The sequence below is a fragment of the Uloborus diversus genome, chromosome 8 (assembly GCF_026930045.1).
Source record: "Uloborus diversus isolate 005 chromosome 8, Udiv.v.3.1, whole genome shotgun sequence".
NCBI classification, from domain to species: domain Eukaryota; kingdom Metazoa; phylum Arthropoda; class Arachnida; order Araneae; family Uloboridae; genus Uloborus; species Uloborus diversus.
This window is the reverse complement of record NC_072738.1, coordinates 157,066,228-157,083,285: the sequence shown is the minus strand read 5'-3', so window position 1 is coordinate 157,083,285 and position 17,058 is coordinate 157,066,228. Positions and strand designations below refer to the sequence as shown.

The 17,058-nt window shown below is 32.3% G+C and overlaps 1 protein-coding gene across 1 annotated transcript in view; it reads right to left on the bottom strand.

Moving 5' to 3' along the window:
• The window catches only part of LOC129227393 (LIM domain kinase 1-like), a 32,979-nt gene extending 17,849 nt beyond the window's left edge, over positions 1-15,130 (bottom strand). The window contains exons 1-8 of the mRNA XM_054861943.1: positions 15,097-15,130; positions 14,894-14,990; positions 13,885-13,896; positions 9,555-9,690; positions 6,548-6,657; positions 4,711-4,893; positions 2,378-2,471; positions 1,940-2,151 (exon numbers count right to left, since the gene is read on the bottom strand). Coding sequence (XP_054717918.1) covers positions 1,940-2,151; positions 2,378-2,471; positions 4,711-4,893; positions 6,548-6,657; positions 9,555-9,690; positions 13,885-13,896; positions 14,894-14,990; positions 15,097-15,124 — 872 coding nt within the window. The 5' untranslated portion in view covers positions 15,125-15,130. The remainder of the gene's footprint in view (positions 1-1,939; positions 2,152-2,377; positions 2,472-4,710; positions 4,894-6,547; positions 6,658-9,554; positions 9,691-13,884; positions 13,897-14,893; positions 14,991-15,096) is intronic.
• Between the last annotated feature and the right edge of the window lie 1,928 nt (positions 15,131-17,058).

Below are 17,058 nucleotides of genomic sequence, written 5' to 3'. Positions count from 1 at the left end.
TTAAAAAAATAGCCCTAGTGAAAAAAAGGTTGCTTTTTAGCCTGTTTTTGCTTGAAAAGTCTCCAAAGTTGCCTAAAGCCGAAAAACGTGATAAAACATTTTGTTTAAGTAGCCTATGGCAACCTTGAAGTAGCATACTTTTTCATTATAAAACTCATGCAATAAAACTACGATATAACATATTTAAAGCCCTTGTGGGCTTTTTGTCGATAATTGACATGTCTGTTACTGTGAAATTGCCCCTAGAAGTTCATGAAATATTAGACTTAGTACAGTCATCAGACAGCAAAAGTAAAGATACGAGAAGTCAAATTCATATTTGCATTTTTGATAGATCCTGATATAAAATGACTTTAAAAAAAACTCTTTTAAAACGATATACAGTGAAACCTTTGTAAGTTGACCACTTGCGGTACACTACTTTAGTGGTCAACTTACAGAGGTTGATTTATATGATAAGGGCTAATTGCGTGCCTGAAAAAAGAGGTCACCTTAGACAGGTGGTCAACTTTACAGGTTTTACTGTACTTCATAAGGACACTCAGAAAGCCTCTCAGTGAACGAGAACTCATTCTGACACTAAAACAAAAAATTTGAGGCAGAAAAAAATAGCGAAGTTTTTACCCAGCTTAATTGTAAGCATTCTATTTTGCAGCATGGAAAATTAATTTTTATAAGAAAAATAAAATGTAAAATATGTTCTACTGTATAAATACAGTCAACCCTCATTTATCGCGGTTAATTCGTTCCAGATTTTACCGCGATAACTGAATTTCCGCAAAGTAGAATTCTGTATATATTTTTTCTAATTAGAGCGCATAAATCTTACTTACGGCAATTTAAATAGGTTTTTATCATAGTTAGAGCCCCCTATACATAAAACAGCACCCTTAACCACCATTACATTTCTATTACTTAATATATTGCACAAAATATGAGAAAATTAGATATGTTAGACGTAATAGATATCACATTGTTAATTATTGGGAAATAAACTACCCACACACGCAGTTCTTGCACACTATTACTAGTCTATGAAAAAACCTCAACTTGTTCGATGATGAATCAATAATAGAAGCTCCCGTTCTTCCTCTACATTTACGTATACAACTTTAAAAGCTAGTACATTGTTAAACACCATTTACAGATGTATTCATCCTCTAGTAATAATACAGTGATTTATACCTTCCAGTTAGTGCTTAACGGTTAAAATGAGATAGCGATTCCCTACACTTTCTTCGACGATTTTATACCTCCACTCCCTCAACTAGTACAACTAGCCCCTCAGACGTTACTTAAAAGCTTATCTTACTTAAAAGACATATACTTTGTTATTCTTTTGTAGAAAAAAAAGTTACACGAACACATAAAAAAAAGCTAACTACTATATTTGAAAAAAAAAAAAAAAAGCTAGAAGAGAACGCAATGTAGTGAAGCTGCGAAAGTCGAAGCGCAAAGTAGCGAGGGACAACTGTATACTTTCATTCATATTATTATACAATATTTAACAGAAATTTGGTACTTGTATAATGTTTTTCTGCTCACTACATTTCTGCTCATCAGACCCGTAATAAACATTAAATCAGAGTTCTGTTGTATTATAAATTTTAAGCATTTGATTTGACTAAATGCTTATGAATACTTTATAAAGAAAAACGAACACATAGAGAACAAATGGGGCAGTGAGAAACAAAGCGATGTAAGTGTACATTTTCAAGTTTTGAGTGAAACGAATTTTAAGATTAGCTCCTAGGTAGGCTTTCATTGAAAAGTTTTTCGACCTACCAGGGCTACTAGTACCATCTCATGCCCCAAGACAGAGGAGAGGTTCACCTACCATGTGTACTAGTTACCTCCAAATTTTAAATTTTGGCCCCTACATCCCCTTGCTTCTCACTGCCTCAAATGGCATTGGACAAATGATCAAATGAGGTTATACCAGGCAAGTAATCTTGGCAGGGAAGATGACCTTTCTTTTGTTTCTTTGCCTCTTTTTAATTGCCTTGATCTACCTTCCCTCTTTTTGTACAATCTACCTTTTATAACCGGTTGATGAAAATATGGAATAGGATAATGTTTAGGAATGACATTAGGATCATGTTCAATAGTCAGCTGCAGGGGTGTAGAAGCAGTTTTGATCAGCTCTTCAATCTAAAAGAACATTTTGAGCAAAATGTATTGCTAGTAAAACTTTTGTAATGGAGAAAAAAAATTAAGGATATCGTTAAATACTAATTAGCATAAGTGATTTTTTTTTTTTTTTAAGTTTTGATTTTGAATAAATAAATTATATATTCATTATTTAAAAAAAAAAAAAAAACTCATATATTTATAATAAAATGAAACACTTTTAAAAGCGAAAATACAGAAAACATACTTCGTCTAAAGCTTGATTTTTCACAGGCACTCCATTGATTTCTAAAATGCGATCACCAACATGAATCGACATAAGATCAGGACTCATATCAAGACTGCATGAAGGGGATAAAAAAGGAAACAAAAATAAATAAATAAATAAATAAAATAAAATTTCAAAGAATCCTCAAATTCTGACAGAATAATAAGTATGCATGAAGGTGCAAAAACATATATATAACTAAAATGCAATAGCAAAACTTCTATTATAAACATTAAAATTTAGCTCAAAATAAAAAATATATATATGTTTTTCTTAAGGTATTGGTGTACTGTACATAACTAAGCACTTTATAACAGTCATTTTCAATTTCAGCTATGAATGCAAAATGATTGAATGTTTCAAATACATAGGTAGCTGGGTTGGGATTAAGACATCCAACTGTCCTGTCCCAAACCAGAATCCAAAACTGGCTTGGTACAGGATAGGTGGTTTTTACCATTAAAAGCAGTTTGAAACTGTCTGAAGCTGACCAAAATAGTGCTAAAGCTAAAGGGGTCTAATCTAATCTATACGTATTTGCTGTAATATTGGTAAAGCATAAATACAAATATTAGTTTTAATTAGTAAATACTTAATACTTTTCTCTGAAATGTGCATAAAAATGCATAAAAATAAGCCAGTAACTCTGTTAGATATCTTCCCCCCTGCTATATCCCATTTCATCCATAGAAAGTTAGTTTTCAATGGAATTGATCACTATTATGATCCCTCTCCCCTCACTATTTTTATATGTTTTACTCCTCCAAAATGAACTTCTGTAAAAAATGACAAAGTATTTTCATGCTTTGAAAATCACAATAGCTATATCTCTGTTGGTACTGCTTCAAAATAAAGGATTCTGAGGATCAAATTACCTTTTCTTGCAATTAAAAATGATGTAAAGCTTTTAAAAACCAAAGGTAACATGAATGTGCAGTTCAACTCGGTTAATACAAAAAGGAAAAAATTCACCAATTTATAAGCTGTGTGTCCACAGTGCAGTGCTACAACAATAAAATTCTGATATGCGCTGATACAAAATTCAATGATTCAATGGATACTTGCTTATGTGTAGTAATATATTATGTGTAGTAATATATAATGTCTAATAACAAAACTATTATATATCATAAGTGCAGATGATGCTTACCAGTTATAAATAATAAACCACTACCTGCAGTAAATGAACTGGTGCTAGTAATAGTTCCCAAGTTTTTACCATGTTCTTGTAAAAACCAGTTCTTTATGCTTAAAATCCAACCCAGGATACAAATAAATAATTTTAAAAGAGAATGAATGATGTAAAAATATTCAGATTAATCCAAACTTTTGCACATCCTGATAATCAAGTAGAACAAAATACGATGAATTAAGATGTTCAATTAAGATATTTGTAGGTTGATTTGACAACTTCTTTTTGCCAAAAGCAGTGGTGCCCAACCAACGACCTGTGAGCCACATGCAAGCCTGCAAAGCTGACCCATGTAGCCCATTGTTTGTTTCAATACTGGATGGAAAACCAGCTAAATGGAAACCAGCATTAGTCCTGGTTAAAAAGAAATTAAGCCAAATTTTGGAAAACAACTACAAAGTTTGCACCAGGGACGGATACAAGGGAGGGGCGATCGTCTCTCCCTTAAGGGACTCTTCACCGATAATTTTTCGAAAATGAAGTTCAAAAACGCAAATTTAGACGAGTTTCATTGATGTTGAGAGAATGGAGGTTTGAGTTTGGGAGCTTATTGCGGAACTTTTCCGAAAATTAAAGTCCAAATCCTTTGTGATCAATATTTTAAAATCAGTACACAATAGTAAAAAGTAAGTAATAAAAATCAATCACCCCTCCCTTGAAAAATTTCTGGATCCGTCCTTGGTTTGCACTAACAAGATAAGCATCCAGTAATAACAATAATTGAATGGGTCTTTAGAAGAAGGGTATATGTTACAAATTAAAATTTTTATTTTTAATTTGTAACACATGCCATTCTTCTAGGGCAGGAAAGACTAAATATTAATGAAGATTAAGTGTAGCATAGGCTCTTCTTCCACTGTAACACATGCCCTTTCTCTATAGACCCATTCAGTTCTTGATTGGTAGTTTTCTTTCCTTGTCCATGTTTTTCCACAGTATTTCAAAAAAAAAAAAACATTTTAAAATTTTATAGCTATTATGGCTAGCCTGCGAGAATAACCTTAACATGAGATGTGACATTCAACTAAAAACAATTGAGCCCTACAGGTCTAAAGCAAAAGCAAAAACTTTTTCGTTATTAATTAATTGACAGCTATCTAAACAATAATACATAGCTTACTCAACAACATGTACTCCTAATCGGACACCAGCAACGGTTGAGCATTTTGGATTATTTACAGACAGCTTAATTTTTCTCACTTGATCACTTTCATTGACTGGGATTTCAACGAGCTGTATGCTGTGAGGTTGACGACTGTAATGCTCAGCTATTGGTTGCATATGCCTCTTATAACATCCTCCACTGTAAACATATAAAACAAAGCATATTATTACATTCTTCAGAAAATATTCTTGAATATTTTGCATAACACTTTGAAACGTTTCTCATATTTTTAAGTGTTTCTTTTAAATTAGGGGCAGTGGGAATTAAAAATTAAGTACAATATTTGTAATCCATGAGCAGGGGCCGCTGCAGGGTATATGGGAGCGTCGTCTGATGCTGAACTAGAACTAGTTCAGAAACACAGCTCTGCCGTGCTAAGCACAGATGTGGTATCTGCAGTAGAGCTCAAAATGAGAAATTGATGATTAAAGTTTTACAACTCGTTTCTTTGAATTATGACTTAATCAAATGCTCAACCTGCGGTAGTTGTTTCATAAATAACTTATCTAAAAACCGTAAGAGAGTATTTTGGCGAAAATCTTAATTTAAAATTAATAAATGTAGTTACGACAAATTTTCTTTTCAAAACCTTTTCATATAGTAAGCTATTTTCACTGTAAGTGACAATTAGTAGGCATTTTTAGGGGTATCTGCACAGATACGACAAAAATAGCTTAGTAAAACGTGCTCAATGTATCATTAAATAATACTGAAAACATCTGCTTTCTTTGGACTTAGCTTTCGCTTTATTTTGATAATACAAATCTAACAGAATCTACCTTCTGAAAGATACCATTTTCAAAACTCTGGACAGTTAAAACTGTAATCCATAACAATTTTCTGTTTTTTACATTCAAAGAATGTGTTTTTTATAATGCTTTATTTTCTAGATTCATTTTTACCAAGCATAAAGATAATTTTGACAGCAGACGATACTTAAATAAAAATATTACTGGCCGTAGAATGAAATGCGTTTTGCTTTTTTTTTTTTGCATGAAAGAATTAAATATGAATATTTTACATGCATTTCATTTTTAGAATTTGCATTTTAAATAAATATTTAAATAGAAAAAAGCTGAATATTTACTTTAACAGCTATGCAAAGTTGTATTAGTTTTTATTATCAACCTGTATCAACTATTCAACGGTAAACTAATTTTAATATTCTGTGTTACAATAAACTGCTACATTATTAAATATGCTGCTTTACTATGGTATAAAAGTCGTATCTGCAAATTACTAAGGAAAAAAGTGGTAACTGCGCAGATACCACTTTAAAGGCTTTGTATTTGTCACTTACGTTCAAATTGCCTCAGCAAACTCCGCAAACTGTGCAGTTACGACTTTTTTCTTAAAGCTTTTTTTAATATTTCGGATTCACAAATCGCCAAAACACTTGACATTTAAGTAAATTAAATTACTAACAACCACATGGTCGCAATAACTCAATTTTGATAAAATGTGCAGGTACCACATCTGTGCTTAGCACGGCAGAGCTGCTCTACCGGGGTCACCAGAAAAATTCCAGTGATGTCATTATTGCAACCTGACCAATCGCGCGGTGCGACTGGTGAGGTGTTTCCAAACTTAGCCTAGACATATCTCAGTGGTAGATAGGGGACAATGGCTTCTGGATGTCAACAATTAACAGAGAGAAGTGCATTTGTTTAAACAGGTATCGATTTTGAGTTACTAATATTTATAAAATGCTGGAAGAGAGCTAATTTGTTAAATTGGAGGGTTTAGATTGCACATAATTGAAAAATTAAATTAATATCAGACCAAAACTCACCAGAATAACTTTGATCGTTCAACCAAAACATAGGAATCACCATCACCGATGAAATTGCCACAATTCGTACATTTAAAACATTCAGGATGAAATTTATGATCTCCAGCAACCTAAATAAGTAAATGAATTAATAATGAATATATGTAATTCAAATATATATTCATATATATACTTGGAGGTTATTAAAAAAAACATAATAATAATGCATTCTACTTTTGCAGTTTCCCATACTAGAATAAAATTTACCATATACAGATACACTTGTGTATAAGTCCAGAAATTTAGTGCAAACAACAAGTTCTGTCTAGAACTAGACGAGCTTACTTTCCCGTATACCCATACTACTTTCTAGTGCCTGATCAATATTCTCCAAATGTTTTCAAACATATTTTTAAAATACTTTAAGCTGATTTCTAGGAATAAAATATTCCTCACTCATCTAAAAAAATTAAATGCGTAAAAAAAAATATATATATAGCAGCAAGTTTTAAACAAAGCAGCTAATACACTTTTTTCCATTAAAAAAAACTTTAACAGCTTTCAAAACGAAAAAATAAGAATTAAAATTAATAAGTTCATTAAAATAAATACATCATATCATAAAAAAAAAATTGTTTCTTTTTCCCCTGTTGCCAACAACAATTTTTTAAATGAATCAATGCACTTACCAAAATAAATAAAAACAATAAAATGTCAGCTTAAAGAAATAATTTTCATTGTCAAAAAAAAAAAAAAATCGTCTGCGCATATCTTTATGTAAAAAAAAAGGCCTTCGAGTTTATTCGCCGAAAACTGAATACCTAAATTAAAAGTTTAGCGTAAAAATAAAAACAAGTCAAATCAATAATAATTACTTCACAGTCAGAACCATTGCTGCGGAGTCGGAGTCAATCTCATTTTGGGGTAAAGGAGTCAGAGTCGAATATCTAAGAATCGGAGTCGGTCATTTGTCCTACGTGTATAAATTTTTGCCAAAGCTACGAAGTCAGAGTCTAAGTCGGGGAGTCGGAGTCCGATTAATTGTCGGGCATAGGAGTCGGAGTCGGAGTCAAGTGCCCCTAAATTCTCGGAGTCGAAGTCTGTAGTTTGGCGTCAAGAGCTATTTCCAACAAAATTTGTTTGAAAAAAATCCGCCTTCAAGTACGGAATCTACATTGACTTTCAGTTTCCTCGTAGGCGCTAATGTTAAGGGATTTGAACTGTTCAAAATTGAACGGAAAATTGTTCAAATCAAAAAGATATTTTATATACAAGTTTTTCATCCAGAGCTTTTTCCTACAAAGTTTGTTTGAAGCAAATTCGTCTCACAGTTTGGAATTTACCTTGAACTTCCCCGTAGGCGCTAATGTTAAGTTTATTTGAACTGTTCAAAATTGAACAAAAAATAGTTCAAATCAAAAAGTGAAATATGGGAATGAGGTGTCCTCGCCGAGATCTTTCAAACAAAAAAAAGTTTGTTTGAATCGGACTATTCATTCAAAAGTTATTAGGGGGGGGGGACAGACAGACAGACGGACATTTTTCCCCATCTCAATATCCTACTTTCCAATTTTTAATTTTTCAATATTTGTTTAATTATTTTATTTAATTTTCAACTTTTTTTTTGTTTTTTGCGATACTTTTAAGATGCATTAAGCCTTCTTTCATGCTTTTTTCTTCTTTTTCTGACTTTTACTGGGAAAGTAGGCTAAAAATGAGGTTTAAAGTTAGGGGTCAACTTAAACCAGGGGCCGAATTTCCAAAACTTTTCGCTGAACAATTTTTGAAAAAACACTCGAAAAGTTAAATGTTTTCCCCGATTTTAGTCCAACCCTTTTAAACAGATGCTAAAGAAGTAAATACATGCACTACGCTATAACTTTACATGGTCGGACTGTGAAATAGACAAAATAATTGTAGTAATGACTGAGCCAATGGGAAAAGTGCAGGAAATCCTGCATTCATGAATTTTCCCGATAGTTGCGAGTTAATGCTCATTAAAAAAAGAAGAAATGATAATTTAATAGGGCTACAGAGAAAAATTTCATTGGTGTTAATTTAAAATAAAAGCATCAAGTAACAAAACTCGGGACAGTGAAGTCAAACTCTTTGCAAAAATCTCAATCACAGAAATGAATGCTTTTTGTGCAAAGGAATAAAAAAACTGACGTTTTTTAACATAAGAATGTTCGTTAAGTTATATATATATATATTTTCCCTTTTTTTTGTAACAATTATATTGAAACGCGCTCCCATTTTTTCCAAAAAGTAAGGACTCAACTTATAAGCAGGTTTTCAATTTTTTCCCTGATTTTTCTCCTAAAAGTAGGGGGATCGACTTGTACGCAACCCCCCTATAGTACTGTCACATATGTACTGGTATGTATCGTATTGCAGCAGTTTCCTTTACATTTAACAGACTCATTTTTAGAACCGATTCCATCCAAATACTGCTTAATTCTGGATTGAACAGTTCAAAGCTTGGATTTACTTACATAGCATTTAAAATACATTGTTCTAATGAAAAACTGTATTGAAGCAACTCTTCTAAAGAGCAGGAATTTGATTTATATTGAATTAAGAAAAATTGATCCTCCCCCCCTTTTTACTTTCTTTCTTCCCTTCCACATACAATAGTGTGGTGGTTACACAATATTGCTGCAAACATTTTGAATTGTGCTTATGTACTGTCATAGGCAGGTAAATGGCAGTATCTGCAGAAATGAGGTTTGGAGAGCGAGTTGGATTCAACAGGTACTAACAATAGGACAACATTGGATTTAGGCATCTTTTTCACGCCTTTTTTTTGCAGCGTAAACCAAATAAGCAAGCTTGTGCAATAAAGCCAAACTAGAACAAACGACAAAAATGTTTTTTAAAAAAATGAAAAATAAAAATTTTGCTGCTACTGCCCTTTATCTGCACACGGCAGTGTACTTTCAGCACCCTGATGCTGGTACCACTGCAGTTGAAAGCTTTCCAAATTTTTATAAAGACGATTAATAAAAATATTTGAAAAATGATTTACCATAACTGGTCCTGTAATAACTTCATTACAATCTTGGCAGGATTCTCCATACTTAGACCCGTAGTCATCTTTACAAAATAATAAACCATCTTTCTCAAAATACCAATCAGAGAGTAAAATGTCACAGACAGAACACCTAGGAAATAAAAGTGATTGAATTCATTTCTTGATACAAAAATTGAACACTTCAAGTACACTGATAAACTTTCTTCAAGACAATGAGTGATAAAATCATGAAAGGAAACAAGTCACAATGTTGTCTTTAGCAAAAAATGTAGGTGAAGATGAAAAAATTAATATTCTTTAAGTGAGAGATTTTTGCTCTATCAGCAAATGATTTGTGAAACTTGTCTATAACAATATTTTTTTTTTGGCCCCAGCAAAATGTCAGCACAAATAATCAAACTCTCTATAACGATAACCTGTCTATTACGATATTCTTTTTAGGTTCCAACAGTATCATTGTAGACGCGTTTTACTGTATTTTTCATTTTTGAATTATGAAAAACAATGCATAAATTAGTGCTTACTGGTAATTTCAATATTTGTTACTAATAATTTGATTGGTTAAAAATTGCTAATTTATTTATTAATTAACTTATTTTTAAAAAAATATTTGTTCTCCGCAATTGATAAAATCAAAAGAATGTATGTTTGGCAGCTCATAGGAGTGGTATGACATGAGAATGGCCGTTTTTTGATGCTGGACTCCAATAAGACAATCACCTTTACATTATAATAAGTTTACAACTATTTTCCTATCTCAAATACAAATTTAAAATACTGTTTCTATGTTTAAAAATTGAAAAGTAAAAAATTTCAAAATATATATCTTTGAAAACAAATTAAATCTTACATTTATTTTAAACTAGAAAAAAAAATGAAGTTTTATAAAAGTATACATAATGCTTTATACTAGTTTTCAGAGGAAAGAAATATGAAAAATTGTGCTGTAAGTTAAGCCAAAATTCTATTTTTACCATTGTAAAAAAATTTATTTTTGCCAGGTGAAAAAAAAAAAGTTTTTCCCACCAGCAACAAAAACTTGCCAAGCATGAATGTACCGTGTAATCTTATCAGGGCCGTATCCAGAGGGGGGGGGGGGGGGCCTGACGGGCCCGGGCCCACCCCCGAAACCCAAAATGTTTTGTACCGTAAAACAGAAGGTTTTTTATTTATTTATTTATTTTTTTATTTCTTAATGTCAGAAAAGGAAAATAACAAAGTTTTTTTTTTAATTCTTAATTTTGCTACTATTCAAAATTTATAATATTTTGAAGAAATACAGAAAAAGCAGTTCCAGTTCTCATTAGCTGCAAGGCACACTTGAAATTTAGACCTTTAATTAGGACTTCCTGCTCTCTTTCCCAATTCAATTCAGGGCAGTCCAGGGTTAAGGCAGGCCCTTTGTCAGTTCGTTGTTTTTCAAGTCTACCAAACTGACTTCTGTGCACTTCCTCCTCCAGGGGCGTGCACAGAAATTTTGGGGCTGTCACAAATGTCTTTTTTGTGCCCCCTCCATATTGTTTACCCATATTTTCAACCCTAGGTTTAAAAATATTGGGCCCCATTTAAGCTCGGGCCCGGGTCAACAGGTGTCCTTTCTCCCCTCTGTGAACGACCCTGCCCTCCTCCCCCTATAACTCTTATAAAACTTACACTGTACTGATTTCGAGCCGGGGACTCCCCAAAGGCTGGGCCCCTATTTTCCAATTAGGCGAGTATCTTGTTACCAAGATGTGCCAAATTCAGCTCCTTGATACATCCTGAGTAAAAAATGCAAGAATCACGATTCTCACGTTTTTGTAGCATAATTTTCAAGATCATTTTTGTGACTGATATGTTTTATGTCTTGCATTTATTCAATGCTGAATTCAGTATCATGGAAGTTCTTTTGTTATTGCTTGTTTTTTTTTTCTTACCTCTACTGCATACTGTTAATACCTTAAGTACGAGAAAAAAATAACACATACTCTCTTTCATTTTCTGCACTACTTGTGATTAAAAAAAAAGTTTGTTTCAAGAAATATTCAGGGATCTGTCCAGGATTTTTCACAGGGTCCGTTTTTTGTGAAAAATCAAATAATTTTGTGAAAAATGAATTAATTTTGTGAAAAATCAAATAATTCCCCCCCCCAAAAAAATTTTTTTTTTTGCAAAATTATTTGATTGAAATTATTGTTAAAACAAAATTTTAGAATTTAGAGATGGCACAAACTGCATCAATTAAACTTAAAGTTGAGTGTTTTCCTCTTCTATGTCAAGAAAATCATTCTGGAGTGGTCTGATTTTTGGCGGAGGGGGGGGGGGGACATCGCTCTCTCAAGTATCAATATTTATCTACTGTTCTACATTATGTTAAATTATACTAGAAATATTTCTGTACAGTATTTAAAATAATTGTAACAGAAAAATAAATTAATAAAATAAAATTCAGAATAGGGTTCAGCATTAAACTTTTTGACCCAAGACTCTTAAAAAGCACAGAATTTCGTTTAAAACTTATAAATTCCGTGATTTTAACAAAAATAAAAAGATATTTTAATTGTTTACCTCTTAACAAAGCGTAATAATCATCAAAAATTCTAAAAATCGGATTCCCATAGCGGATGCAAAGAGATCGCAATTCTCAAAGTGAAGGCATCAAAAGTATGAAAACGGCTCGTGTAAGAAATATTTTTGATAAAATTATTCTAAAATTGCATTTTAGTGTTCTATGATAAACATTTCATTAATATCTGTGGACACAGTTGAAGCAAAAAAAAAAAAAAATAAATAAAATAAAATAAACCATCTATTCAGCATTTTAATTTTTGATTTAATAACAGAAAATGGAATTTTGCTTTAAAAACTTGAAATGAGAGTTCTAACAGAAATAAAGAGACTTTTCATTTATTTGCATCCTAATAAAGCGAAGTTAGCTCGAAAAAAGAACAAAATATGACTCTCATATCAGATTAAAAGGATTGCATTTTTCAAAATGTAGACATCTAAAGAAAAAAAACGGTAATTAAAAGAGTTTATTTAAAGTTAATCATCCTTGTTAGCATCGAAAAATCAAAACCCATATAATTTTTCCCCAAAATAACAATTAAACATCGCACCACACCCACCATAAAAACGCAAATATTGACAAGCTGGTAAAATGATGAGAATATTTTCTAATCAAGTCATTATAAAGGTTCAACGCCAGACACTAAGTGGTGATAATTTTGAAGTTGGTAACCCTATCTGAAGCGATCATATTTTTTCCCCCACCCTTACTATCCTTTTGCAGTTATAAGTTCATTTTGCAGATATATATTATTATTGTTTATTAAATCATGAGCAGGGAGAAAAGTGCTTACCAATGCCTTTTCAGAAAAGTTTACAACACCGCTGCTAATTAGCTGTGATAAAACAAACAACCATTACATTTATTTGGCAGTAGCAATTATTGCTTGAAAGAGCATCGCAAGAGTGCCATTTTTTTTTTTTTTTTCAAAATTAGCCGATTTTGTATAATCTGATCCCTCTAATTTGACTTAAAAAAAGGTTCAAAAAAATATTGGTTTATACACAGAAATATGCGTTATTTTACTTTCAGATTTGCTCTTTCAATAAACAATTTGTGAAAAATCTGATCTTGTTTATCAGAATTTTGTGAAGGGTCCGTTTTGTTTGATCGGGATTTTGTGAAAGGTCCGTTTTGGTTGATCGGATTTTTGTGAAGGGTCCGTTTTGGTTGATCGGATTTTTGTGAAGGGTCCGTTAACGGACCCAAATATCCTCTGGCCAGACACCTGATATTTTGTTGCATTTATTTTTTAACTTAAAACGGGTGTGTCTTACAAAGTTATAATCATTTTGTAAGACTGTACAATCAACTTCTAAAAAGTGTAAATAAAGAGCTTCAAATAATTTCAACTGTTCGAGTGTCTTTGAAAATTATTTAAGTTTTTGAAATTACTTGAAAAGTTCTTCAATTTTGTATCTTATCAAGAAAATAAAGTGTGAATTGTCCAATTGGCCAGAATATTACTCTTCTGTTCTTATTTTCTGAATGTCTACACCATTTCTTTTAAACTATTTTGTAGAATTTTCATACTGTAGGGCATTAAACGAGAAAAAAAAATGGGAGTAGGGTTAGTGATCAAAAACAAACTTCACTAAAAGCCGATATGAGCAGATGACTGGGTGCTTCTCTTTTCTCCTCTCTGTCCATTGATTTCCATGATTTGTCGAGCAAGCAATTTTTATTTTGTTTGATCTTGATTTGCAAAAGAATGTATAACTTTTGAAAGACTTTGTTTGCCTATTTTTTTCTTCATATTTTTGTAGTCTCAATTACCTAATATAAAGCCTCAAAATACAGATTTTCTTTTCAAAACTTTCTCTGCGGAAAAACTCACGGACCCCCAGAAATTATGGATGTTCTACATCCGACTTAAAGGGACACTCTTCTGTTATCCTTACCACTACAAGGTGAATAAGAAAAATAATAAGAAATTAAAATGAAATAACAACAGTCCAAACAGTGGAATCATTAAAAATTGAGACAAAAAGTCTTCTATGTTAACATTTTTTATGAGTTTGGTGTGTCTATGTATACTATATGTGTGTGTGTGTGTTAGGGCAATGTAATAATTCGGGGCCCTCCCGAAAAAAATTTCTGGATACGGCCTTGAATCTTATTATTGTATTTTTGAACTGTAAGTGTTATTTGTTGGTTATAAATTAAAATGAAAAATATCAATAGTATTACAGTTATCTAGAACAGTCCGACATGTTCCATGCTCTGACAAGCCTTGACTGCTCCTAAACACCGTCTAAAATTTCATATAGCAGGTAAACATGAATGTTCTTAAGTTTTTGCAATTTTTGTACAGTCAGATAATGAATATTGAATACTTAAAAAAAGTAAATGATTACGAACAGTTTATAAAAGGCATTTACTTATTCAAAAATTCATAATTCAGTAAAAAATAAAAAACAGATTTAAGTTTTCAATCTCAGAATTAAAAATTGAAAAATAAAAATAACCACGTTGTTTCTGGACATAATTTGTGATTTGCATTATTGATTGTGATTAAAGGAAGCCTGTGAATATGACTATATATTTGACTCAAGTAATTTTAAAATCTGAAATGAAATCCGCCGCTCAGTCGCAGCTTAACTTCTCACTTCAACCAATAAACTTTCCGATGAAACAGCTGTCATTAATAAAAAAAACATGAAACACGTACCGTGCTACTCTCTCCACAATAAGTATATTTTAAAAATAAAAGTGTCATCCGAAAACAACAGAAGCATATATTTTTTACAATGAAATACAGCTTTTATGGTAATTTTAAACATACCGAAAGCAATCTACGTGCCATTCATTGCTTAATGCTTGCAAAAATTCGTCATCGTCAATGACATTCAAACAACCAGCGCACACACTTGCGGATTCATCTGAATTAAAATACAAATAAGAATTTAGATTATTAGCTTCACTAAAAACCCATTAAGATTCAAAAGGAAATGTTTTAACAATTAATTTTGTTCCACGAAAAATTACCAGAAACAGAAGGCGAACTATCTCCCATATCTTCATCCCTGTTCGAAAATGTGTTTTTCTGCAACACCAGACTCGAGAAATAAATCAACATAAACAAGTATTGCCAATTGATGAAACCAAAACCATCAATGAAAATTATTTTCAAGGTCAAGTGGTTAATGAGGGTGGAGAATGTAAATCATAATTCAATGAGAGAAAAAAAAAATTTCAAAGCAGGTAATACATAATATAATTTAAGGTGATTATTTCTGGTTATGCATGACACAGAATCATACTTTTAGTTAAAGAAGAACAACTGTATCAACAGCTGAGAAGTGAAAACAAATGACTGGACCAAAGAGCTCCATCATGCTTCTTAAAGAAAAGTTTAAAGTAAAAAAGAAAAAAAAAAATTAATTTGAATTCTGAAATTTTGAATCCAAAATATGTTTTTCGCAATCACGAACTGACAGAACCCTACTCATTGGAGTTATTGTTTCTAGAAACGGCTCCTGTCCCCATTGGCGGATTTATGGGGGTGCCAGGGGGCAGTGGCGTACCGAAGGGGGGGCGGAGGGGGCGGTCCGCCCCAGGCCCCACTTTGATACAGGCCCCCAAATTTCAATTTTTGGTTTTCACCAATATTGTCGCATATCTTGGTTTGAATGCTTAAACAAGTTGGCTTAATAAATCATAATTTTTTTAAAGACCAAATATTTGTTCAGGGATGCAATCAATACCTCTTCGGGATCAATGGAGGGTTTATGATACCCAGGCCCCGCTTTGACATAGGCCCCAAAATTTTAATTCGTTTTCTTTTTCGCCAGACGTGCCTTATGTCATGGTTTAGATAAATAAAAAGTTGACTTTTTATGTATAATGAATATTTTCTCATTGACTCTTGCCTAAACAAAGAGAGGGCAAATTATGTCCCACAGGCCCCGCTCTGACATAAACCCCGAAATTGTATCTTATTTTTTCCAGTAGATCTGTCATATACATCATGATTAGAAATATTAATCAGTTACCTATATATGCGAGTATATATCATAAATTTTGTTAAATATGACTTTTTTTCATAGTGACCCGTCCTAGTGTACAAAGGCACATGAGCGCTTGGGCCACGAATTTAATGGGGGCCCCAAATTTTTAAATTAACTAAACCTCTAAAAATCATTTGCTTTTATTTTGTTAAGTGCTTTCAGGAAAGTTTTATGCATTTTTTTTCAAACAATTTATAAAAAAAACTAATGCATAACAGATGCACGTTTATAATTTTTGATCATTACAGTATACAGCTAAAATATCTGTTTTATGTTTTGTTTTGTGTATTAAGACTACGATGGTTTAGTGTTAATTCATACACTATTTTTGAAACCAAATTCAAACATATAACCAAGAAAATCCATTCCTAAATGAGAAGTTGTCTATCCTTTGTGGCGTTGGAAAAATCAGTCAGATAAATTTTTCTTTTTACCAGCTGCACTTCTGTGGTTTTAAGTTTCGTCTCCTGCCCGAAGCTGTAACTTCTAAGAACAAATCGGATCCCTTCTGACTCAAGCAAAGGGGACTTCCTTTTTGCTATGCCCCTTTCGACAGCGTAAAACTGTTTAATTGGTCAATCCTTCGGGACTTTTGACCTTGACTGCATAATACCTCCTCCCATCCATTCTATACTCGATTGCAAGCTTACTTGACTATGGAGAAATGAGCTACGGCCAAGCAAAAGAAATAGTTCCTAGCCCTTTGTCCGATAATCGGGGGAAATTACGCTCTTCGCTTTAGAAATCGGATTAGTTAAACCCACGCATACGCAAAATTTTTTTGTCTTAATTTCTATCGAACATTAAATATTTTTAATTCTACCAGCGAAGCCGCGCGTAGCGTTTTCTCCACTTCAATCAAACGCGCCAGGCAAGTATAGGGTCACACCAGAGTTTTTTTTTTTTTTTGGTCTGAACGTTTTTTTTTTTTTTTCTTTCT